We start from the raw sequence: 27,160 nt of genomic DNA on the forward strand, positions 1-27,160 counted from the left end.
AATAATGCGCGCCTTATAAAGAGGCTTAACAGGAAAAGAACGGATAAGACTGAAATATAATTATAACGATTAAGCAATTGAATTTCTTAATCCATAACGTCTCTGATATAAAACTTCTTTTATAACGTTATTGGAAACTCGTATTATTTAATCCATCTTTTTTATACTCAACCTAGGCGAAAATACGGCGAAAAATAATTTTTAATTAAAATCAACACGATCCCGCGGAACAAAAATATTCCTCTTCTCGCCTTTTAAATAATTTCTCTCTACGTCGTTTCGATTAAATTTCACAATTTACGCGATTCTTCATCGTGGTCACAGATTTCTCCGATAATAAGACCACGCAATATCGGGTGGAGAACGAAGGAGAAACGTTGGCAAACGCGTAACTACCTGTCACGTCACCGTATCCAAATCAAACAGAGACTAGTACTACGAAACGTGAGCGAGTCTCTCTCTCTCTCTCCTCACCAATCTCTCCACCCCGTCTCGCGAGGGAGAGACGCGGAATTTTCAGCGGAACTCGATCTCGAATTCAAGTCGACCCTTCCAGTTAATCAAAACTCAAAGCCAGAGCGGCACAGACACAACGTCTCCTTGCCTCCTTCGAGGTGCTACTTACCTGTGATGCAACGGAAACGGCAAACTACCCTCTCTCGTCTCCTCGCCAAAATGGGGGGAAGTTATCTCTCGTCTTTGTCGAGCCTCCTCCCTCCCCTTCCCCATCTTTTTCCACTCTCGTCAGAGGTGAATCTCGTGTCCATTTGTTTCACCCCGTTTCTTCTCCCATTCCTCGCTCTTTCACTCTCTCTCTCTCTCACTCTTTTTTCATTCCCTCCCAATGCTTTCTCAACGGTGTTTCTTTCTCAGCCGTAGTCGAGTTAAACCGAGCGCAACAACCGGTGCCTGCAGACGAAAAAGGGATTTGATCGTTGTTCCCTTCTCCACCCCCGCTGTGTACACTGTACATCTCTCCATCTCTGTTTGCTCTTCCCGAAAGAACGATTGGGAGGAGGAGGAAGAGGAGGAGGAGGAAGAAGAAACGGCTGTGCGGCGTCCGCCACCAGGAGGGCTCCTTTCCTTAATCTTTCCTGAGACAATCGTCTCGGCGTGATAATTTAATCCGGGAGTTACGGAATTAAAAGTTTCCTGCTGAGCGGCGCACGACCAACCCCCTGGCTCACCTTTACTCCTCAAACTCCCCCTTTCTCTCTCTCCCCTTCGCCTCCCTCGCGTTTCTCCCTTTTTTTCAAGTTTCGACTATCCATCTCCCTTTTTCTTTCCTCCTTCTCTTCTCCTCCCTTTTTTCCCCTTCTTTTTTCTTTTAGCCCCTCCCCCATCAGCTCACGTACACCTTCCTTCCTTTGCTCGACCTTTCTCGCGAACCAGTTCGCTAATCAATTTGTCCCATCGTGACAGGAGGAGACACGGTGGAATTCCGAATGCGAGTCGCGGACGTGACGCAATATTTAATCCGTTGGACAGTTTCTTCTCCCTCTTTTCGAGAGGAGAAGTTTCTTCTCCCTCGCTTCCTGACGAATTTCGGCTCTCCATCTCGGTTACCGGTGGTTAATCAAGGGACTCGATCGACGGCCACGTTACGTAGTTTCTTGGTATTTGTTCCGAGGTTTGGCTCGCGTTCCCTTCTTCTTTTTTCTTCTATTCGAAGGAGTTGGAAGATTCTTCGAAGATGGGGGAGCTCGATCGAGAACGGTGGATGCTCGAAACGAGAAATGAATATTTTACTCTCCAGCTCGAGAGTTTTAATTTCCCCAGACCGTTGGATCTTTACCGTTCGATGGTAAAGAAGGTAACATTTTGAACGAGTGTATATTTGAATATACGAATAAACTTGCGTTTGAAAATGATTCTTTTCCTATTTCTATCGCGCGAAATTTCTTTAAGGAAGAATGAAAAAACAAAAGGAAAGATGTCTCGTTTACACTGTGATGATAGTTCGACCGAGTCGAGTCCCCCTCCCCCGTAACAAATTCAGAAGGAGACGGTAGGAGGCGCTAATTACGGCGAGCTCAGATTATTAATATTTACGACAATTGGGCGCGGCGTTGTTGTTGGTGGCGGCTAACTGCGCGATACACCAGAAACTCGACGATTCTCATTTTTCCAAGTATTTACTGCCCGGCCACGGTTCCCTCGTTTTCGACCTCTCGCCGCGCGGTGCGTACTTGTTAAAATACAAAAGGGTGAGAAGAGAGGGGGTGGAGAGGAAAGGAAGGAAAATAGAGAGAGGGAGAGAGAGAAGGTTACGATAAATAAGACCGAAGCGCGGTTATTAAAATAACAAATGCTTGTTCGCGTGAGGGAAAAGGGCGAGCCGGCATATTTTCATGCTCGAGCCGTGCAATGGCCATGGTGGGTTACCATGGGGGTGGGTGTGTTTCGCGAGAAAGAAACACCTTCTTTTTTTTTTTTCTTTGAAACATAGACTTTGGAGAAGAACATGCTCTCCTTGTATCTGTTACTGAATTTTGTAGTCGAATTAAATTTGCTCTTTCTTAATTTTTGGAGTTTTAAATGTATAATCTGATAAATTGAAATATGGACGGGATGGAGTTCGAACGCTAAAGAAAAGGATCTCGGAGAAATTTTCTTTCGTGTTGATTAATTTTGAATAATTTGAATGAGCGGTGGGATGAAAATTGCGTATAAATTAATTCTTCCCTGTAAACATGCGACAAATAGAGACGACACTTCCGGAAACTAACGATTCTTCGGGGAAATTAATTTTAAGTATGTACGTATGGAGGCGTGCGTGCAAGTATCCGTACATGATAATTAATTCTTCGTTGAGAAAAATTCCAGAATAAATTTCCCCGCGCGAAACTCGTTCCTTCTTTCGAAGAAATTCATTTTTCCTCTCGCTCTCCCCACCTACGAATACGTACGTAAATACGTAAATTCCGATATTGAATTTATTTTCGAGTAATATTTTCTCAATAATAATCGTTTCATCGGCTTATATGTATAATGTCTAATTTCTCTTATGTTAAATTCTTTCTCGATTGCAATCCGACTAAAGAATTCATAAAATTCAACCCAAATTCACGGATTCATATACTTGTATCGCAAAACAGGAATAAGTTGGAATCGTTTCGTTAGATTATACATATAATGCCTAATTTCTCTTATGTTAATTTTTTCCTACTTATGTAATTCGATCGGAGAATTGTTCCTCGACGATAGCAATCCGATTAGAGAATTCGAAAAATTCAACCCGAATTCGCGGATTCATATACTTGTATCGCAAAGCAGGAATAAATTAGAATCGTTTCATTAGACTAAGAAACGTTCCTTTCCTATTTTAACAAATCCTTCCTCGATTGCAATCCGAATTCAAAAAATTCACGGATTCCTATAATGTGATTTATACAATCATATATTATTTATAATAAATAACAAATTGGAATCGTTTCGTTAGACTATACATATAATGCCCAATTTCCTATTTTAATAAATCCTTCCTAGAGAATTCAAAAAATTCAAATTCGCGGATTCATATAATTGTAAGTTAGAATGGAGAAAAGAATGGAAGAAAAATTCAGAATCCGTCCAATAATAATTGCACGCGTGTTGCCCAATATTGCCACATCCGCCGCGAACAACGAAACGAGAGCGTTGGGAACCGTTTAACCCTTTGAAATCGAAACTATGGGCCGCGTTAATCACGTCCATACGCGTAGACGTGTAGAGTGTCTGTTTCGCCAAGTTTTCGCCAAAGGAGTCCAGCCCAAAGGAAGGATCAAACTGCGATGCGATGCCACGCTAATTAATGAGCTGTGCGGGCCTCTAATCAGACGTGGCTTCTGATTGGTGGTGACACGGTGCCTACGGTGTCGCGAGACGTGTAAACACGAATCTAATTTGAACGTGTCTGGGGAGGGAGGGTAACTCGTACAACGTGCTAATTATCGTGGAACCGCGGCGCGGAGGAGCAAGATGGATGGATGAGAGCGGGCCAGTTTTACCCGTTTCGACCGTTTTGCGCTCGGTTTTGCTAATCGTTTCGAAAATAATCGACGCGGTGAGCTGTTCTCGGCGCGCGGATAAGAGAACATTCGCGAATATAGTTAAAGGTACTTTCGTACAGCGTCCGTTATGAATTATGAAATGGAAAAAGGTGAATTGGTTAATTGTTAATTTTTCAAGAGTATGAAATTCTTCTGGTATGTAACGTTTGATGTGAAAAGGTCAAGGATTAAAAATATCGTAATTCTTTTAAGGGAAAATATGAGTGTGAAATACGATACGAAGTTAATTTTGTATATACTAAGTGTACGTTACGATAAAAAGAGGTGGAAAATTGGAAATGAATTGTACGATTAGCGCTTTCTCTCTCGATGAAAAGAAAATTTAATTTCTCTTTTTTTCTTTTACCTTTTTTTTTTTTTTTTTGGTCGATCCAGTATTTCGTCACTTGGCGAAAATCGATCATGGTGATTGCCGGGTATCAAAGACCACCAACGATAATTTCTCGTTGTACAGCGGGATTGAATTTAATTCGACCGATATTCCATTTTCGTACCGCGCGAACGACACCTCGAATATCGTTCATCCTATAATTGACTTCTTCCTTCCTTCCTTTCTTTCTTTTAATCCGTCGTGACGACGGAAATATCGCGAAAATATGCCGCTTATCGATCACTGTTTTCATCGAGGTAAATATAACTCCTTTAGAAAATAAAGAGAGAGGAAGAATTTATTATCCAACTTCTCTAAAATTTACGAATTCACAATCCGTATCTAACTCTTAAAAATAAATCGGGAAAAGATTAGAATCGATTTTCGGTAATTTCATTCTTCGCGAAACGAGAAAAAAAAAAAAAAGAAAGAAAGAAAGATCGATAATCGAAACCTTGAATCGAAAGCGATAAAGGGAAAAATCGTTTCCCCTTCCCGCGAGAGGATGAAAATTTGTCGCCGCGCTGTATATAATCCCCGGCAGGGAGGAAAGAAAGAGAAATATGCCGACGAGCAAACGTTCATTTGGATTAATATTGTTACACGCGGCTGTTTGCTCTGTCGGGCGTAAACTCACTTCGCCGTGTTTACCGGCGCGAAATAAAATACGATTCTCTGCCCGGCAATTTGTTCCTGCCGGTGTGGGCAGAGCTCGCGAATTCTCTCGTAAAAGATTCGTCTCGAGATCCTTTCGAGTGACCGTACTGATTCCCTCGGGGAGGAAGGGGGGGAAAAGAAAGGAGGAAGGAAAGATAGGATCTTTCCATACCGTGGAATTGAGTCGATTCGATTTTTTCTATATTTTTATTAACCCATCCGCTTATTTAATTAGAATCGGAATACGGGAAGTGATAGAGGATCGAAAAGAAAAGAAGGGAGGACGTGATAATTTTAACTACGATTATATTAATAGGTATAATATAAACGAACGTGTGAAAAATTAAGAAAATAGAATTTCTTTATTGCCGATAATAATAATAACAACAGTTGATGTATTTCTAGTTTCTTTTTTTTCTTTGAAACAAATTAGAAAAGAGTCTGGCGTGATGAAATGAAAATCCAAGGGATTATTTTCATCCGGAGAAAGTAAGGCTCCTCGTTTAACTTCGGCCATTCGGCTACAACTTGTTTTGGAACGTGTTCAAACGTTGATGGAGGATACCGATCGAGACCCAACTCGCTCCTTTCCTCCTCGATTACGCGAAATCGACAAGTTTCCCAGACCGATCGTACATGGTATTTTCTTTTTTTCTTTTTTCTTCTTCTAAACTCGAAACTTGTTGTCCCACTTCTGATCGATCGCGATCGAATTTGCAAGTTTTTCTAACGTTTGAAAATCTCGTTAAATCCTTCGGCTAAATTTAATTTTAATTAACAACGTGTCCTACTATATATCCGCTAGATCCTAGCATCTAATAATAGCGAATTACAGATGGAAATGATTCACCGATCGAATTTTCCATTGAATCCGATTCTACGGAATTTCGACACACTCTGGACGTTACTTTTGACTCGGATGACGTAAACGCGATATTTTCGCCTTTCCATCTATCCACTTGTAACCATCCATCACTACTTTTAACTTTGGCGCATGAGATCCGCGATAAATCACTTAGATCGCCAACTTCTTCCTTCTTTCCTTTATGAGAATCGAAAGCGAGAGGGAGAAAATATTTTTTCGGTCGGGGAAAGGGAAAGACGTCGAAAAACTTGGAAGAGAAATCGGCGGGAAATCGAAACGCGGCGATACAAAAAGAAAGAAAGAAAAGGAACTCGAGCGAACTCGAGTTATAACGAGCTGCGTTAAACGCGTTTCAAATTCAGAGACGAATTTTTCATTATGCGCGACGGAATTTCAATGGCGCGGGGAAATAATGGTGTAATTATGCGCGCTTTGCTTGCCCCCGTTATTTCACGCGGAACATTAATTCTCGTTCAAACTTTCATTCGTTCAAACCGTAATGACATTTTTATTTCGTTCGAAAAGCGTGGTCGAGAGTCTTTCCTCCTTTTCTTCTTCTTCCTCTTCTTCTACTTTCTGCGACGCTTCATTATTTCTCGAAACACCGAAGATCACGATTCCGCATGATGCAGATTTTATTTTGATTTTCTACCTAATGCGGAACGAACCTGGATAATACCGGCTATTAAAGACAGGGGGAATAGTAATACAAAAGGATTGGAAAAAAGGTGCTGATAGTCCGTCGAAGAAAAAATTCTGAATTCAAATGCACGTAACCTGCAAGCAGTTAAGAGGGATGGATAGTTCCACGCGTACCATCAAACGAATTTCCAACTTTACTCGCCGCACGTCGACACTCCACACACGCTTAAAATACGTTGCAAACACACGTCCATCCGCTAATTTCGCGTCCACGAGGCAAAGTTGTCGCATCCGTGGAACTGCAGCCGGGGGATGCGAGTGGTGCACCAGCGAGCTGTGGATGTACACCACTCGCGTACAATAATCGGTGCTCCGGAATCGCGTGCAGGCCGTCGTAAAGGGAACGTCACGAGGTGAGTCACCGAACGCGTATGACTCACGCTTGCAATTTCGCCAATTAACAAACTTGGCCTAATCGGATGGAGCCGGCAATTGGCGCATGCTTTTCGCCCTTCCACTCGCGTGTTTCGAAAAATTATTTTGGGGGGAGTCTATTTTTTAGACGTGTTGTAGAGAGGATCGAATTTGGACGACGATGGGTGATGATCGAAGATTGAGCTTTCTTAGGAATTTTTGTTTCTATTTCGTCGAGGTGAATTTAATATTATAACTCTTTGACGAAAAGTATACAGTGTAAGAAAGTATAATAAAGTTGTTATTGCAGAAACCTAGAATCCGAAAATTTATACTGAAATTTAATCGCTGTATTCGTCAACATTTTCTTAAGAAGAAGTGGAAGGCTTATTCGTTTGCTGACCGAGAAACTATGCATTTTATAATCAACGATAAGAAAAATAAAATGAAGATATAATTTTAAATTATATCTCACGAGTGATATAATAATACTCTATTTTAAAAAATCTTTCTTATTGTATTTACTTTATTCTTATTTTAATGGTATAAATATAATTTTTAGTACGTGGTTTGTAAACCGCAGTTAAAGAATCGGTGAATTTTGAGAGTGAACATAATTATACGAGAATCTCTCCGAATCGTTTCATCGATTCACAATTGAATTTCGATTCGATGGAAGTTTTCCAAGGGGTAAAGAGAATTTTATCGAATTATTCGGGATGGAATTCGTATGGAATCGAATCGTTTTACACGTGTATATAAAAATTGAAACGGTCGAAAGAACGTTGTCGTAGAGATGAAGATAATTGGCTGCGAAACAAGAATGACGCAACGTGTGTAACGTAGACGTAAGAGGAATACGGTTTAATGGAAGCATCCATTATCCGGCGTTGTATCTGATCTGCGTCCCCTTTATTATATATCCTCATGATTTAGTTATTAGGTCGCGCCACTATGCATGCATACCCCCGTCCTCTGTTGCGGCCTCTCTAAGAGGAGAGGGCACTTCCATAGGCTGCTCCTAGATGGGAAGTTGGAAAGTTTGGATGGTTGGAAATTGATCGGCAAAAGGGTTCTCGCGCATTCCCCCGAAACGTGCTCCGTAATTTCTGCTCGGGCTTACCCAACACGTAAATTGACCCAATTGTATTCGAGACGTGTGCGCAAATTCGTGAAATACCCGATCGAACTTGGAATAAAATTTTTTCTGTACGAATATTTATCGCAGAGGGTTTGCAAGGGGCGTCTTGGAAATGGGAATCTCCTAGCGATACGGTCTCGAGTTATTTTTGAGTTTCTATTAATACGCCGCACAACAAAAAGGTAATTATAGCCGGGCAAATAAGGTCATATTGTCGTTACAATACCGGGCTTTCATAATCCCACGATAAATGCTTATTCCGTATAATCTGCCCGCCCGCGTTTCTGCTTTTAATTTGAATACAAAGAACCGTGATAACTAGCCCCGATCCCATTGTCGACCGTATATGATGTAACGACCGACTTCGTGGCCCGTGATGCATGTGTCCGTGATGCGTGGCAATTAGCTCGAGAAATTTTAACCAGCCTCCCCTTTCCTCTCTTCTTCTTCTTTCTTTTTACACAGAAGAAAATCTTTTCGAATAGAATTATTGGAAAATCGATGGGATTTTTTCTTTTCTTTTTAAATTCGATCCCAGGAAGTCTGTAAACACACTCGCTCTTAACACACCCTTTCCAAACCAATCTTCGACAGTCGCATCCACCCTCGTATCCGCAACAACAAATCCAGGCGCTTTGTTAACTAGGAGGAAGACAGATAGACTCTCCCCTTCTCTCTCTCTCGGGTCGAAGTTACTCTCGCAAGGTAACTTTTGATCCGAAAAGGCGGGGGAAGGTGTAGCCGTGGACTTGAATGGGGAAGTGGCTGGAGGGCTTGGATGCATTTTTCATGTCTCGTCCAAGATATACAGCGGACTGCACCTCCATGGTGCACCGCCTCCATCTTCCAACGTCCCTCTATCGAGCCTTCCCCCTCTTTCGATTCTCCTCCAACGTCGAAACTGGACGCTCGCACCCTTTCGCAAACTTCCGCGAGCGTAATTCCACCCTTCCTTCGTCTCACTCCGCGACGAGCAATTTCGGGGAGACGGATGGGTCCTCCCGAATTTATTATTCTCGATAACTTTTCCTCGACGCGGATCGCGTCACGGGATTCTCCTTCTTAACTCGTTCCTCGATCGCGCGATTTCGTCGCGAGATAAATTGGATCGAGACGAGAAAATTCTGTTTTCGACGAAAGTTTTTAAAGATCAGAAAGAAAAGAGGATCGGTTCAAGATCGATTCTATCGAGAGAATAGAATCTGTAAAAATCATTCACACAATGATAAATACTTTTAGAATTATCTCCAGGAAATGAAAGTTTAAAAAAAGTCCAAATTCTTTCGATCGATCCTCTTGACTCGTTTCTCAGTAAATTCTATATAGCAAGTCGGTATAATTTTAAAGGTACCGAGACTTTTCACTTTTATCGTTTGCACAATGAATAATAAATATTTCTAAAGATCAAATATCTTGATAGACTGGAGTTGGAAAGTCAGAATTCTTGGATAAATTTTTCCTCCTACTTGCTCTATACACACATATATATATATATATATATACACGTGTACAGGGAAGTGGATATAACTGGCGAGGGTGGGGTTGATCGATCGCGGTGCTTATCTTAAATTCAATGGGGCATCGGTCGATTGAATAAAATCGAAACCCGTTGGCAAATCGATGTTAATAACATTTAAAGTTCGCAGACCGAGATAAGGGAATCTCTTGGCGGCCGATAATGCTGACTGGGGCCGACCGGTGTCTCGATAACTTTTTTATTGCGTCCCCCTCCCTCGCCAACTCCCCCCCACCCTCGTATTTTCGTCCACTTCCGGGATCCTCGTTAATGCGGTGCTCGAACGCGCGTTGTTGTTAATTGGAGACGCTTGGCTGGCGTTGGATGGACGAATTGTTGTTGAATTTCTCGACGTAAGATTATTTCGAAAAAGCTCGTATATGTAACTTTCGGAAAGGATCGTTGATGGTCGTATCAAAATGGCGGAAGGTTAACGAGAGGAAGGAAATGGAAGGATCGATGTAATCGATAAAATTGTTTTGTATTTAATAATTGTTTAATTATTCGATTATCGATCACGTGGTTACATATCTTTTTTTATCTTTGTTGCAGGTAAGCAATATTTCTACATGGAAATTGGGAATCTAATTTCACGCGCAGGTAAATAAATAAGTTTGAATCATATTTCATTTTTATTTTTTAAAATCGTTAGACAAAAATTTTAATTTCATTTTCTTTTCGAAGAAAAAAAGAAAGAAAGAGAAGTTTTTCTATCGTTTCACAATTTTATTCAAATTATAATATTTTTCGTATTTCACTCGTTTTAATTTAATTCAATTTAATTTATAATAATAATAATAATAAATTTGTATTATTTTAATACCAACACGTATTTCTAAAATTTCCGCTCGGTTATTTTAATTTATACCATTTTACCTGATTATTTCAACCAGAAATAGCAGAAATATCCCGTTTTCATTATCTGTGAAATATTCGTTCGTTAGACTTATTCGAATCGCGATAAAGCTCGTTCTCCAATCGTTCTCCAATTAATCGACAATACAGACAATAGCCCGATACCACGAAGATTAGATAATCCGTGAATTGTAACCGCGAGTCCATAATATAAAACTGTGTGTCGTCCGTTTATCGTGGCTTCGTTCGTCGATAAACAAAACCGTTTTAATCCGACGATGCGTTTCCGTCCTCTGCTGACTCTGCAGCTGTACACATTTGTACATCGGTGGATTCGCGCTAACCGTTTGGCCATTATCAACCATATTCTCCTTTCCAACCATTCAACTTTCAAGAACTGAATTCGAATTGAATTTAATCGCACGTGAAACCTTGTTAAGGTTTAAAGTTCCATTCCATTCCGTTTTCACCTCCTTTTGTAACAACTTTTTCGAACGACAATTCGTACTCTTCCATTCCAAATATTCTCGAACACTACGAAATTGAATCTTGAATTAATCTCAACCTCAACGTTGGAGCAAGCAGCAAAAATTCCATTCGCTGGCCGGCCAATCGGTCGTTTATAAGCCAACGTTCAATCGGACAACAACTGTTGAGAATACAAAACGCGAGTTTGGGAAGCTGGCTCAGGTTGGTTGAGATCCACACGAACGAGCTTAAGATCGACGTGGAACCGTGGCAATGGGAGTGGCCAGGAATCGAACGAGTTTAAGGAATCGGAGAGCAGGGGAGGGAAAAGGGGGAGAAGGGAGGAGGTGAAGGGGGATGGAAAGGGAGGACGAGAAAGTGGCTGCTTAAGATTTCGGACGCGTGCTGCCTCTTCTTAACCTCTGCCTCGTCTGCGTTTTTTAACGCAAAATCTCCCCCACCACCCCGCTATTCCAGATCTCTTGCCGAGTTTCTTTCAACTTCTCTCTGGGGTCGCATCGGACCTCTCGGTTGCAAATCCAATTGGAAGAACCCGGCTCTCGTCGTCCTTCTTCTCGTGTGCCACGCTGTGATTTCTTTCTTTCTTTTCGACTTTTCGTCGCCGCTTGACCCTTCCACTTCCCTTCTCGATAGTTGGCCCCCCTTTCGTCGGGAACGAGCTTTCGTTCCTTGAATTTCTATGTTTTTCCCCTCTTTTTTTACCGCTATTTAGAAAAGGTTGCGACGTCGTTTGGAAGGTGAAACGAAAGGATCGTTTTCTTCGATGATATCGAAGTGAAATTTTCGTTTGAAATTGTGTCGCATAAACGAATTGACTTTGACTCGATCGATGTATAAATTGTTCATCGATGAGAAGGGAAAATAATTATTTTCTACTCTCGCAGCTACAAAATATCGTGATTTTCCACGTTTCGATTTGACGCGGGCTTGTTAAATTATCCGGTTGAATCACGATAAACACGTGGGACGATAATTGTCCCGTTACGATATTAAATTCATCGGTTGCTCCACGATGAGTAATTATTCGACGGGGTTGCACGATGATCAATCGAGACTAATGGCTTCGTTTAAAATGAAATTCCGTTCATCTCGCAAGTAAACTTCGATATCCAAAATAATATCCACTTTGAAATACGTATAAATACATTTTCGCGTGATAGCCGCTACCCAAGAAGCGGAATCTTGTCCTTCGAGAAAAAGAAAGAAAGCCAAAAGAAGGCCCCCTCCTCACGAAAACATAAGAAACGTTACTTTTCATAACCGGCCAGTGAGAAAAACGTGGACTAGCATCACCCGACTCGCCCTTTATCGCTCTAATCCCGGAATATTTTCCATTCGGCTCGTCCAATCTCATCGATCTCTGGCGCGGAATAGAATTGATACCGTCGATATCCTCCCTCCCTCCTCGCACCTCGCTCGTCCACCGATTTGCATACGCTTTATCCCTCATCCTCTCGCTTTTGTTCCTGCACGAAGGCCGAGGACTTCTCTCCTCTCTTATCGCCGACTTTTCTCGACCGAATGGAAGGATGGATGAAGTAGCCCAGGCATTAAGAATCCAACTTCCCTCCTCGTCAAGGATTGTTCTCCTCACGTAGCATACAAGACCTCCCCTCCCTATCCCAGAGAAGTTTTCCAAACCTTGCCTTCTTCCTGCCTGGGAATAGGAACCGAACTCGAGAGTTTGCTTCATGGGTACGTAAGCGTTATCCGATAATTGTCCCCATATTGAACTAACCGTTCAATCGTTTTTCGAGCCTTCCGTGCTTTCGTTACCCCTTCTTTCTTGCAATTTTTCTAAGCGATTATTGTTATTATATGAGAAAAGGGAAAAGTCCACGCCCTTTGATTCGAAGGGGGTTTCGCATTGGATTGGGGGCAAACGAACGCGCGATATCCGTTCGTCGATGAAAAGAGGAATCGAGCTTTTTCTATTCTTCACGATCTTTTTTTTTTCTTTGTGGAAATGGTTCGAAAGAACGAACAGTTCCAGAGACGTGGGACGACGTTTACATCTATCCCAGGCACGAACGCTCGAAGTTTGGTCGAAATGTTCGGGAAAGATGGAGGAATTTTTTCCAAAAGGGCGTGAAAAAGGGTTCTTTCGTGACGCGCGAGGGGACGAAATATATATGGAGGAATTTTGGAAAAATATTTCTTTCTCGAGAGGGAGGGAGAGGGAGGGACATCTGTCTTGTTCATTTCGGGTTGAAACGCTCGGCGGGGGAGAGGAAGTCGTTTTCGGCGAAAAATTGAAAGGGGTTTTGGTAAACAACGCGATAAATATCTGCGAGCATTGAATCGGAGTTTGTTGTTCGCGGCGGTGAAATTGGGTCGAAGGAGGGGAGGGAAAATGGGGCGGCGATTTTCCTTCGATCGCGCCTTTTTGTCGTCTGCCGCCAATTCTAATTAACGATTTTTCCAACGAATATTAATTTGCAATGAATATTAATGAAATCCTGTTTCTTTATTAATATGTCGATTCTTCCTTGGAATTTATGGAGAGAAGCGCGCAATATTTACGAAATTTTCCCTTTTCTTTTCTCGAGAAAATAACTTTGAATTATTATTCGGTACGTTCGCGATTTTAAATTTTCCTCGTAACGATATTAAATCACGATTACTTTAACAAGCACACTGTTCGATTTGTAAACGTGTTTTTATAAAAATCATCGTTTCAACAGATTGATCGCGATCGAGCGTTAAACGATCCACGTGATTGGAAGATAACCGACTCGAAAGAACGAAGACAAGCAGGTGTTACGGTGATTCTTAAGTGGATCTTGTTTTATTGCCAGCCACCCGTAATACGCCATTATTACGCCGTGTAACTTTACTCTCGCTCGAATATTCCCGCGTATAACTCGGTAATTCTATTACAACGCGTAATACGCGAGGCATAAATTGCTTTTATTACCGTTTATTTTTCATTTCGGCGCGTGCACGGGATAGGGGGGGATGAATTTACCTTCTCGAAAGGAGATGGGGGAGAGGAGAAAAGGAAAGTAAGAGCGTAACTTATCGCAACTTGATCCACGCGTGATCGTGCAATGAAATTTACGATTTGCTTTCGGAAACGGTCAGTTTCGCAAAGTGTATGAAAAAGTTTTGAAGAAATTTCCGTGACAATATTTAAATTGAAAAACTCAAGTTACAACTGGAATATTACCTCTTTTTTCCTTTTGTATTCGAAGGAGGCGTTAATTTCGAGGTCGATGATTTTTTTTCCAACTCGAAACACTCGCGCTACATCTGTGAACCGAAAGCGAAATATGTTCAGAGTCGTTTCGAATTTTTAAAATTCGCGAGATGTTCGAAATTCGATCCGAATGATCGATCGGAGCGTCGCGCAAAACGTTCCGTCGTGAAAATCCGAGTGGAACAATAGGTGGCGAAACCCCATTCGCTACCTATCTAACCGTCCCAAGAAAACCCACCAGTTCTCTTATCACCCAACGCAATCTTCCTACTTTCCCGAGGAATCCTCGCAAAGAGACAAAGGCGAAGATCGAGGGGGCGAGGAAAGAACAACGTTTCCTTTCCCCCTTTCCAACTTCCCCAAAGAATCGTTTCTTTCACTTCTTCTCTTCTTATTTTCTTTCACACATATATATATATATTTCTCCCTTTTTGGAGACGATATTTTTACATTTTTACGTCTGTTCGCCGAACATTTATAGATCGGCGAGGAAGAAGGGCAGATAGTTCCCAGAATCACTCGTTGGCCCAGGTACCAACGCCGGTTCCTCCGCTGGTTTGAATGTCACGGCTCGCGATAAGAAGAGGAAAAGGGAGGGGGAGGAGAGAACGGAGAGTTTCGTGGGGGCCGGTTTCTATCTATGTTAATTACCGTGGCGGGCGTAAATCACGATCGCCCAGGTGCTCGGTCGGCAAAGTGGGTAAGGGCTGGCTGGCCTTCCCCGAACCGACACGGGCCCGCTGGATAAAAGCTGTAATTAATTACGCAATTATCCAGACCACCCTCCCACCTTACGTTTTCGAGATAAAAACCGTATTTTTCGCTTCGATGCGGATTACCCTTTCTCCTTCTTCTTCTTCTTCTTCTTCGTGGTCGTCGTCGCGCCTCCCTCGATTCTTCGAATCGTCGTACCTCCTTTTTCTTTCCACTCGTCCCTAGGATCTTGATTTTTGGCGAGGGATAAGTCGGATATTTCTCTTTTTCACTCTCGAGTTTTCGAACCGTCACCACTTTTCCTCCCTTTCTTTTTCTCTTTCTTTTTATTCTTCCATCGAAATGGCGTTCTTCGAATCGTTTCTATTATATTATTGCTTGTACAATTCAAAAAAAAGAGCTTCTTCGAATCGTTTATTTCTTTCATCCCCAACGACGAAAATTTCAAATTAGATTTTTTTTTCGACATCGAAACGGCATCCTCCTCGAATCGTTACTTTCCGTTATATTATTACTCGTATAATTCAAAAAGAAGAGCTCGTTCGAGTCTCTTTTCAACTCGTTTATTTCTTCTTTCACCCCCAACGACGAAAATTTCAAATTAGATTTTTATTCGTCGCTTAGATTCGGAATCGTGTCGCTGTTTTCTTTCTTGTTGTCCTATTTTTTCCCTTATCACGCACCCCCTTTTCCTTTCTTCCTTTCTTCGAGGATAAGGAGCAACGCTTCTCCCCTCAGCTCCGCGAGTCAACCATCGTTCGTCTCCATTCTCTTCTCGCTTTCCATTCTCATCTCTTATCCTTCTTCCCTTATCCTTCCGCCCGCCCGCTTCTTCCGACTCCTCTTCCACCCCCTATCTATATGGCAACCTACCTCTTTTTGCTACACCCGTTCCCCCAGCCATCCCTGATTTAGAGCTCATTTTCGCCGGCCGAAAAGCTGTGCCGTTCTCACCCCCTGAATCAACTTTGCGCCCTCCACAAATCACCGTCGAGCCATTATAGCGCTCTCTCTTTCCTCCCCCGCCCTCTCCCTTGCTCTTCCCGCCTCTCTTCGATCCTTTGGCGGGGAAGAGAGAGGGGAGGCTTCGTTTCAGCGGCAAATTCTTCTCTTGGGGAGAGGGGGTTTGCGAAACTAGGCGACGCGCGTCATTTCGGTCATCTTCGAGCCCTCCTTCGAAAGGAAATTTCCATTGCAAGGATTTTTTTCTCCCTTTTCTTATCGATCAAACCGAAGCTTTGAATTTTAGAATCTTATGAAGGTTAATATAATTCCAAATAGATTTTCGTATCTCGTATTGGATCATGTCTTCGACATTAGCCCTAGTTTGACAATGGCAATAATTTATTTTCAAAGTTTTTTGTGATGATATAGTAATGATCGATTGATTTTTCGAAATTACTTCCACTTTTAAAGAAACGTTTACTCTCAACGAAATGAGAAAGATATTTGATATTGCGAATCGAGGCTGCATCTCACATTATAAAATATTGAAACAAAGAATGTAATATTTCTCTCTAGAATATCAAAATATAAATATTCCATGTTATATATATTTGTGAAATCGAATTTCGAGTTGAATCATCGAGAATCGAACGAGAGCAATGGGGAGATTGGACACTTCTCTCCGGATTAAGAAAAATGTAAATTCTCGCTCAGGAGAGGTTAAGAAAGAGAGGCGAGAAACAGCGGAGAGGAAAATCAACGACGAAATAAAAGAATTAAGGGTAGAGAGATAAAGATTAAGGGTAATAAGGAGGTAAGGGAAACTGGGCGAGAAACGAGGCGAGGACGAGGACGCGTCCTTTCGTCGTGGTGCGGGCCTCTTATCATGGAAAACGATACACGTGTATCGGTCTCTTGAGAGGAGAATGAATCGCGCGCGTGTGTTGGTTGGGCTCACGTGTATATATATATATATATATATATACATATGTACAGGCGTTAGAACGTTACATTCTCCTAGAGTTACGTGTTAGAGGGGGTTTGAAAATGGCCGACGCTCTTATGAATTGGTATTAGAGGATAATTACGACGGTGATCCCGAGGCGACGATATATTAACGTCGTAACGCGAAACCTAAGGTAAGGGCAAGGAGGAGGGCAATAACGCCCGGCTAGAGTCGTAATTCCGTCGTATTGGCTTAAAGATCAATTTAAGCCAGGGATCGATTCTTTTTAAATTTATTTCCACAAGCGAGAGCCCGTAACGTTGGATGGAAATTTCGGCGATAAATTCGAAGAGACCTTGTAAAATTTCCTGCCACTACGATACAGAAACAAATATCTCCCGAAAAATCGAGAAACTATCTTTGCAACCCTCCTCGGGACGACTAATGATGTATTAGAAATAAGCTTTGGAAAATTATCTCCGCACTGCGAATACCAGCTCGTTCCACGGGAAGCGATTACGATCGATCGAATCGGCTCTCCCCTCCCGATTTTCGTTTCCGGCCGGCTAATCAACGAGGAGAGGAACGCGGCCCGATTACCGAAGCGGACTTAACGGGCCTGGAAAAGGATCGAGGCAGCAACAGCATCAGCAAGTCGTTGGTAATTCGAGCCAGCTTGCTCGAGACACGAAAGAAAAGGAGAGAAATCGAGGCGAGCCCCACGGCATTTTTGATGTGGCCATCGGCGCGTCCCCATGAATCTTTCATGCGTCAATCGCTTTCCACCCTTCTTCTTCTTCTTCTCCCCCTCCTCCTCCTCCGTAGATGTCTCGTTGGTACTGCAGGATCACCTTTCCAGGATCCTTTCGTCCCTCCTCCTCCATCAAATCCCGCCAATGCTACTTGGAGAGTTATCAGTCAGCAGAATCTGTCAATCCGAACCGTATTCCCGGGGTATCGCAGCTTTCTCTCCTTTCGATCCTTTTGATCCTTCCTCTTATTCTCTTTCGTCGCTTATTCTCGCGATTCACGTATTCTCGTGAACTTGGGATACTTGGGTGGTTATATTATTGGACGGGTCGAGAGTTTGAGAGAGACTTTTTCACCGCGCGCTGAAGTTTCACGGTTGTCGATTGAGGGATCGAGACGAGGAGAGTATATATCATATATATATATATATATACGACAGTTCTTGGTGAATAGTTTTTGACAGGGTAATGTAGAGTGATGTACAGAATTGCAGTGAAGTATTTTCGAAATGATTAGAAAGGATAAATATATAACACAGGAAATAAAATTATCGTAGATTGAAAAAGCTGAACGCTTTTTTCGAAAAGGATCGGTAAATTGAAAGCGATCGTGAATTCGTTTCGCACATAGAATCGCATTGATTTTCGGCTTTTTTTGACTTCACTGGGCACCATCATTTTTTCATCGCAAGATTTTATCGATTTTTCGATACCACCTCTCGAAAACTTGACGTACTTCACACACATACATACATACAAATATATATATATAAAATAGTCGGTGCAATTAAAAGGAGTGGTGCGATTAAAAAGATTTCACTTCTTCGATCAGTGACAACTTTGACAACTTTTCGAATCCACTTCCAACTTTTCTTTTTATCCTTTTTATCCAGGTTTTTAAGTCAATTTTCATTCTCTTTTATCGAGCGAGAAAAACAAATACCTGAATGATCTATTGTCGACGTTTCATGTTTTCCCGATTGGACGAACCTCTTTAAACTTTCAAAGCTTCGATTTAATTATTCCTTCCTATGAATTCTCTCTCTCTCTCTCTCTCTTTCTTTTTATATCCATTTACCAGATTTTCATCAATTGTCTGCTGCCGATATAATATATTCAAAAACGATCCTTTACTCGAATTATTTATACATCGCGAAAAATATTTCGAAACGATTCCAAGCCAGAAGTTGATCCGTTGTCAAAAATTTTCCAACAAAGTTATTCGTAGCTATGGTTTGACAATTGTCGCGTTTTGAAGAATAAATAAATTCAGATATTAATTTAGTCCTCGTCAAAATAACTTTATATACGTAACTTCGTATTCCTTTCTCAACAATTTTATTTCGATTAATCTCTCTTTATTCCTACTTTTATAACGTAAAATACGACGCTTAATAGTCACTACAAATTTATGTAATAAACGAAAACCACTGTCGAGGAGAAAACTCGATAAATCTCCCTTCTAACGTCTAAATAGAAAGTAAGAGGAAACGAAATCCCGTTCAAACGGATTTCAAAGCGATCCATGAAACGTTGGTAAGGAAAAAATATTTCGTACGCGCGGATTAAAACGATTTATCCACATTTTGTCTCTCGTATCTTCGTAAACGACGCGAATCTAATGGGACGTTTTATATGTATACGTGTATATATTAAATTCCTGCGCAATCGCCGGCTCACTGTTTGTAACTACCCGACCCAGATCGCGACAAGTATCCTGTGAATGCCGGGGATAATGAACACGATTACGCTAACCGAATTCTGTTCGTCCTTCGTTCCGAAAGTTAATACGGTTTAATGCAGTTGCGCGTGTAACGCCACGAATCGTTGGCGGGGGCATCGGTTTAGATTCCGATTATTCACTTCTTTCCAAAAGAATTTCGTATTCGCAAACATATCTCCCATTGAAATTTTCTTCTTTTACAAATTGTTTCTCTATTTTTCTGAATTCTTTACAAAAGGAATCGAAACATTTTTCGACTTTCCTTGGAAAGATCAAAAAATATCTACCAATTCTGATATCCACTTTCGAAAATTTCCAAAAAACTTGGCGTGAAACACGATCTAAATCCCCCTGCTCCTTGAGCGACACCAGAAGAAGGAGAGAAGGTATAATAAGGATCCGTATCCTGATCGACAACAACATGGGAGTCTAATCGTGATTTGGGTCGACTCCGGAATCCGATTCGAATTCGGTTGGTCGGAGGGGAGGGCGGAGAGGAGAGCCTCCTCGTCCCCAAGGCTCATCGTTCATTCATGGGGCATTTACCCGGGGTATCCCCCGTAAAGCCAACCCCGACTCGGCTTCCTCCTCCGGGCCGAGACCCCTTTTGGCCGCCCCCTTACATCATTCTCTTGTCCTCGTTGGAATGGATCGGGATCAGAGGCGGATATATATATATATATACGTAATATCTTAGTGAAGGATTCATTTTCGAGCCGCGGCGGCTACTCGAGTCCTCGGCATTTTCGAGTCGCAATACGTCTTGCCTTGGCTGGTGAAACATTGCCCGGTGGACGACTGGCCTGTACCAGCACTGTATTCGTTCCGCCTGTGCCGACCTCGTAATTGCTTCGTCGTCTGTATTTATTATCGCCGCGACCGCGTTTGGCTCGCGTGCAACGCCGATCCTAATAATAGCTTTCGAGTCGAATGTTTTTTGGAAATGTTATTGCTTGATCGAATGTGACGTAATGCGACCAGGGTTGCCTTTGTACCGAGTTGGTGTATTCTTTTGTGACATCGAATAGAGAGAAGGTGTAGTTTTTGTCTTCAGTAGTATGTAATGCGTCGAAAGATTTTGTAGATTGGCGATTTGGGAAATACCTTTTGAATCGAATGTTTTTGGAAACGTTTGTTTAATCTTGCGATGGAGAAAGGGCGAATAATGCAAGCGATTTTGTGACGACGTCGAAAAGTTTCTAGCGATGGTAATGTGACGTAATGCGACCAGGGTTGCCTTTGTACCGAGTTGATGTATTCTTTTGTGACATCGAATAGAGAGAAGGTGTAGTTTTTGTCTTCCGTATGTAGTGCGTCGAAAGATTTTGTAGATTGGCGATTTGGGAAATACCTTTTGAATCGAATGTTTTTGGAAACGTTTGTTTGATCTTGTGATGGAGAAAGGGCAAATAATGTAAACGATTTTGTCGAAATAGGGAAAAGTTTCTATCGATGGTAATGTGACCAGGATTGCCTTTGTATCGAGTTGATGTATTCTTTTGTGACATCCAATAGAGAGAAGGTGTAGTTTTTGTCTTCCGCAGTGAGTACGTAATGCGTCGAAAGATTTTGTAGGTTGGCGATCCTGGTTTTGAATCGAATGTTTTTGGAAACGTTTGTTTGATCTTGCGATGGAGAAAGGGCGAAGTAAATAATGCAAGCGATTTTGTAATATCTTTGTAAGGTTGTTCCTGATTTTGAAAAAGAGACTTTCTTTTTGCGATAATTTAAAAATAGGAGAAAAGTTTGCGTGAATAGTTTGATTGTATTATATCTTATTTTTATAAATCTTTGAATGCATAGATCTTCGGACAAAATTGTGGATACGATAAAAGTATAAATTTTTCAATTGAATATTAATTGATATATAGGTGCTTTGGTAAAAATTGGCTCGCAATTCGACAAATATATTTCAAATATATTTTCTTTGCGTTTCTTGTATTGTCAAAATCTTGTCAAAAGTCTTGTGAAATGTATATATTTATAATAATAATCTTCTTTTGACAGTTTTCAAATATTTTCATGTGTTGCATCTTGTTCAGGTTGTCTCGTTAGATTGTTCGAGGTGAATGGGTTGTAGGAAAGAATCGCAACGAGTTTGAAAGTTTGGAAGAAAGATTAAATTAGCGTGGCTGAATCGTTCGTAGGAGGCTGTTCTTGGCAGCAACTTTCAACTTGGCTGCGCGATGACGCGATCAAGACATTTCTCGAATCTCTCTCGCGCTTCGCTTGGCTACTTTCTGCCACTTTGTTTGCCGGAAAAAGAAAGGAAATTGATGTTCAATCTTCGAGAAGTTTATCTCTCTCTGTCTTCTTCTCTTGATTGCTTTACAGGTCAATAAATTTATGATGAGAGAGTCCAGATTGAACGGATTGAACGGAGCTCGAATAAGAAATCGTACCTACTTTAAATGTTACTACATTTTGAAAATTTAAAATCGATCAGTTTATGTTCTTCTTTACATTTTATTATCATTATGGATGAAAATTCAAAGTTATTCCACGCAATTGTTATAAGTTGCTCCTCTTGTAAGAAGTGATAAGCGAACCGCGCAAATATAAAAAATATATCGTCAAGTCGCAGAAATTATTTCCCGCAATTAACATCGAGGATATAAATAATAGAAATAAATTGTACTTATTGATAAAATTTTATCGACGATAATACGAAATTGACATAATAAAACCAGCGAGGCGATTCAAGGATTCGATTATAATGTAGAGAGGTCAATTAAATTTTCCCCAAATTGTAATTGAATCTCGTTTGAATACGAGTCTCGGTGAATTTATACTGTCGCAATAGTTAAATAGGGCGAAAATATCGTGGAAAACGAATGAACGTTTCGAATTTTGATCGAGCTTCTTTTCTTTCTGCACGGGGCGATTCAATAATAAATTTCGACATTAAAAACTGCAATAAGGGAAAGATCGATCCGCTGGCTCAAGTCGCTCAATTGCCAAGGTAATTGGCAAGATCCAAGTTCAGCAATTCGATCGACCGACTTTCAGCAGCAGCATTACAGTTTTATCCAAGCGATCTATATATCTCTCCTCCCCCTCCTGGATATCCGGCTCGGAAGAACAAATTTGTCTAGCCAGCTTAATGAGTCCGATAATTGGCCACCCAACATTCTAATTCTCCAACGGTCAATTAACCGCTCTAATTTCCCTCCTCCCTGGATCGTGAAAAGTTCGAAAATATTCGAAAGATATTCAATAATTGTTCAAAAATTGTTCGACCCGGCATTGCGTGTTCTCGCGTGTTCAGCAAGTTTGAACGCAGCAGCTGAAACGATAGGAAGGAATTAATTCTGCCCTCGAAGCGTTTACCTCGAGGTGGTTACTTACTTCATGCTCGGGTGGCTACGATTGGATTGGATGCTGCTGTTTATCGATATTTCCATATACAATATCCTCTTTGTCAAATTTATAGATTTAGTGATTTTAACGATTATCAACGCGGTTCATCAAGTTTTCATTATTCCAAAGATTCGATGTTATACAAAATTTCCATATACCTCGACTTGAACTAGCCTGAAACGGCCCAAGACCATTGCCTCGAAACGAGATCCTCCTCCAATAATCCCCAACTCCCCAAAATTCGAGCCCATTAACCCCGCATCGGAAACGAGGCGGAAGAAGCCTTCGAATCCAAAGGTTTCGATCTTTCGCGGAAATAATTTCAATCCTCCTCCTCCTCCTCCTCTCCTCGGTTACAAAGGACACTCTCGATGGTGTCCAACGTCATTTATCAACGGTGTCACGCGTGAAGAGCGTGGATTCGAAGGAAGGAAGGAAGGAAGGAAGGAAGGAAGAGACACCGCCGGTAATTGGCCACTCTTTCCCATCCCCGCCCCTTCCTTCGTGGTGGCGGCCAACGGCATTCGGTATCGAGCGAAACGCACAAAGACCGTCCAAGTAGGGACTAAATCTTTGTGACTCCATTATTGGATACCTCATACCTGTCTCTCTTCCTCTCCCACGACGGCGGTGGCTAGCGCGATATGAAATCCCTGCCTGGTTGGAGGAGGGGTTGCGGAGGCACGCGCGCGGGAAACGGTGGCCGGATCGAAAGTTATTACAAATTCCAATCATAAAGGCCAATCGATAAGCCACGAAGCTTCAAAGAAAATTATAAGTTGAGCATCATGGATCCGTGGGGCGGGTGGAGTGGAGAGGGGAGGGTGAATGGGGGGCGTTAGTCGGGGTTGCCGGGTCGCTGGGGAAGGAGGGGGGGTCGTAAAGCCATGAAAGCGCCTCGAACATAGGCGGCATTGCAGCCAGCTTTTAAAGTTAATAAATTCGTCGGCTTGCTCCACTCTCTCGCGCCGTTCCCCCTTCGCCTGTCTCTTTTCCACCTTCGTGGACAGCGCGCCGTCTTCTCTCGCTTCTCTCTTTTTTTTCACTCCTCCTCCTCCTCCTCGCCTTCCCCTCCCTCTCTTTCTTTTATCAACCAGGCAGGAGAAGAGATTTAAAGTTGGCTCGAAGAACGAGGTGAAACGGATTTAATAATATCCTGTATCAATAATAAATCGGGTTCGTATTTATCGGTATTTTCTGCGGGCAATTTTCTGCCCCCAGATGGCGCGCGCCACTTATCGGATGGCAAGGTTTCAGGATCAAGATTCAAATAGGTTTCGAAGGAAGGAATGTTTGATTATTTTTAGGATAGGATGTTAACTTTTCGTTGGAAAATGATACAGTGGATGAGTTATTGCGCGAGGATTGAAAGAAAATTAATGTTCTCTCTCATAATTTAAAGTAATCACGGAATAATAGAATTTTAATTCGAAAATAATAATTTCGTCAGCCACCTTCTCCGTTAATGTTTATTTTAATGCGCGAAAAATTCGGTCGAGAAAAAATTCCAAGTTGGTGGCTCGATTAAAAAGAAGGAAGAAATTTCAAAAGCCATCTGGATTTAATTTCGTTTCGATCTCGAGGAATGGGCGAGGGGGAGGGAAGCAACATCTCACCGGAAGAGGTTTACAAGAGGGGTTGGAAGGGGAACACGCCGTGGTCGGATACCGGCAGGATTGCCAAGGGGGCAAGTCCGGGCGAGTATTAGGGCAATAATCGTGTGACAAAGCCCTGGTCACCTGATGGCCCTTCCGGGGATGGGATATGGACGCGCTTTGTTAGCCGAGAATTTGTTGGATCCGCGGGAAAATGACGCGGGAAGATCAAAGTCGGGCCGCAAATTGTTACATCCGGCTAGCCTTACCGCCGCAAATAGGCGCTACGTGACAAATGGACGACGAATAATCAAAGAAACGGGAAGAACATCCTCGCTTTGACAAATTTGGGACACGTTGCTTACGCCGTTACCTCGCCGAATTTAACCAAGTCCGCTTCATTCCAAACATCTTATTTCATTTCTCCAAATTGAACGTTCCGATGATCCCTTTGAACAATTTTTCGATATGAAAGAAACGAAAATAACGATATTAATTTGGATTAAATTTCCATTTTATTTTAATATCGTTTGGGAAGTTGTTGTGCGCGAATTGTCGTCGCGGTTGAAAATACTGTGTACGAAAATTGTAAATTGAAAGGCTGTTTAAGGAGCGGGTTGGTTTATCAAAGATCGGGAAATTCGTTGGTGGAGAAAAGCCGCGGTCGGTTCTTTGTGTCTCTTGTTTGCCGCGGGAAAATTGCCTTTTGTCGCGACGAGAATCGTGATCCAGGAATTGTCGAATTTATGGAGGAGCTCTGTTCCGTTAATAAATAGGATGTTACGCGAATGGGGACAAAGGTGGGGAGGGAAAATTGGGACGTAGGTTAATTTCAACCACGATTTAATTGTCCACGAAAGGGAAACGATTTTGAGGCGAATTTTAAAAGTTCGGTTCAAGAGGCGGCGGTGGAATTCTCGCGGAAATTTTGATGTTTCCGTTGTGGCTGGAGGATAGAAAAATACAAGGTATATCGCGAGATATCGCTTTGTAAACAACGAGCGTACAAATGAAACGCGACCAGAGTTATTTTTACGTTCCCCCTTTATCCTTCAATTGTTGGCAGATCTCGTTATAAACTCCGGTGTACACGGTTGAATGATTGACATTTCGAAATTCCAACACGTCGATAACTAATGGATGACTCCGAAATGGATATGTCTTGTTACGGATTAGTTCCGCTTCGACCGAGCACTCTCCGTAATGTACACTCCGCGTATCCAACCATCCTACGTGCTAATAACTTCAAACTGTATAAAACCGAATAAATCGAAATCCATTAGAAAGATTTTAGAAGCGTCAACTTACAATTGATCGAAAGACTTCTCTTACGAGGTGAGGGAGGAAAAAATTTCTCTCGTTTCTTTCTAACATCGGTTTATGAATAATGTACGCTATAATAAATCCGTTGGAAAGACACTTTCTAACATTTCACCCTATGAATAACGTACACCGTCCAACTTTTCATTAGTAACTTGCGCCAAGTAAAAGCGAACGAATCGAAGTTAGAAACAATTAGAAGCATCGATTGACCAAAACACGTTTCGAATAAGTTTCTTTCCAACATCCCTCTCTACAAATAACTCGGATACACTGCTAATCCAATAATTCTGAAAAACGTGATTAAATCAAAATTCATTAGAAATAAGAAAAATTCGAATTTCTCTCCTCTTCCTTTCCCTATGAATATTCAACCCTTACAGGATCTACCTACTTCTTCCATCCTCCTGCATCCGAATAACATTATTCAAAAACGCTCACGTTCGTCCAACTTCATCCCCCCGCCGATTCGTCGATTATAAAAGGAAAAATAAAAGGATAATCACTCGACTCGAGAGGCTTCGCTTTCCCAAATATTCCAAACACGAGCCCCTGTTCGAACTTTATCCCATCGACCGTGTTACGAGGCGTATTTTTTAATAACTCGTGAAAGGGGAACGTGAAAAAGGGTCACGGTCGAAGTTAAAGTCGTGCAAGGGCCGCAAACATGGACGCGCGTAAAAGACGAATAACGTTTGCGTTTTCAATCCAGCGGAGTAGCTAGCTTTATACGGCTGTTCCTTATCCGCGAGACGACGGATATAACTGATAAGGCAGGGGGAACGGCTGCTGCGATATTTTATAGAGTTTCGCTCTTTTATCGCCGCGGACTTTTAGGACAACTCTTGAGGGAGGCCGTGGTTACGCGAGGAATATCCCTGAGGCCAAGGTTTTTCCTTATTCGAGAGGGAGAGAGAGGAGGGGGTCGATCGAGGCGACCGAACGTGCGACCGGTTGCACGCGATACGATGAAAAATTCAATGGAAACCGCCTCGGGAAAGCCGCCATTAAACCGTATCCCCGATACCCGGCCAAATAATTGTCTTTGTGCTCTCTCTTTCTCTACATACGCTTTTATGGTGGACGAATATTTACGGCCTGGCTCGCTTCTCTCCGTCGAGTTTCGGGTGATTGAAATTTTACAGGTGTCGGGGGATACTTTGCCCCGTGTTGTTTTATTGCTCCCTCTTTTTTTTTTAAACTTTATTTAGTAGTTCATATCGAGCTTGTGGAATTATTATTCGATTTAAAATATTATTTATAGGGACGAATAAATCATTCTTTTAAGGGAATTTTTAATTATCGTTGAAGATCGATTTAATTCTAATTTCGCTGTGACGAATACATTCGTCTGGGGAAATTCAAAGAAAGCCCATTTTCCAAAAAGGAAAGAAACAAAAATCCGAAAATACGAAGCGACGAGGTGACTTCCAATTTCCAAAAAAAGAAGAGGAAGAAGAGGAATTTCTGGAAAATCGGGAAGCAAGCCGCCATAAATCAAGCGAGAAAAAGAGAAAGAAGATAAAAGAAAGCGCAAGACCCGGATAGTTGTCGAAGAAACCAAGAGAGAGACGGATAAAAAACGAGGGGAGAGGCGAGTTGTAAGAA

The 27,160-nt window shown here is 41.9% G+C and overlaps 1 protein-coding gene and 1 long non-coding RNA gene across 34 annotated transcripts in view; both read left to right on the plus strand.

Annotated features, from left to right (window-relative positions):
• The window catches only part of LOC107992839 (protein muscleblind), a 455,871-nt gene that overhangs the window by 284,663 nt on the left and 144,048 nt on the right, over positions 1-27,160 (plus strand). For 2 of the 33 annotated variants that reach the window (XM_062085136.1, XM_062085162.1), the window contains one exon: positions 10,210-10,257. The exons of the other annotated variants lie outside the window; for them this stretch is intronic. In XM_062085136.1, coding sequence (XP_061941120.1) covers positions 10,210-10,245 — 36 coding nt within the window. In that variant the 3' untranslated portion in view covers positions 10,246-10,257. The remainder of the gene's footprint in view (positions 1-10,209; positions 10,258-27,160) is intronic. 33 annotated transcript variants of the gene reach the window in all.
• LOC133667336 (uncharacterized) lies at positions 10,264-25,850 on the plus strand. The gene is made up of 2 exons (XR_009832734.1): positions 10,264-15,261; positions 15,315-25,850. It is a non-coding gene; the product is annotated as an uncharacterized LOC133667336 (long non-coding RNA).

The sequence above is a fragment of the Apis cerana genome, linkage group LG1, assembly GCF_029169275.1.
Source record: "Apis cerana isolate GH-2021 linkage group LG1, AcerK_1.0, whole genome shotgun sequence".
In the NCBI taxonomy this organism is placed as follows: Eukaryota; Metazoa; Arthropoda; class Insecta; order Hymenoptera; family Apidae; genus Apis; species Apis cerana.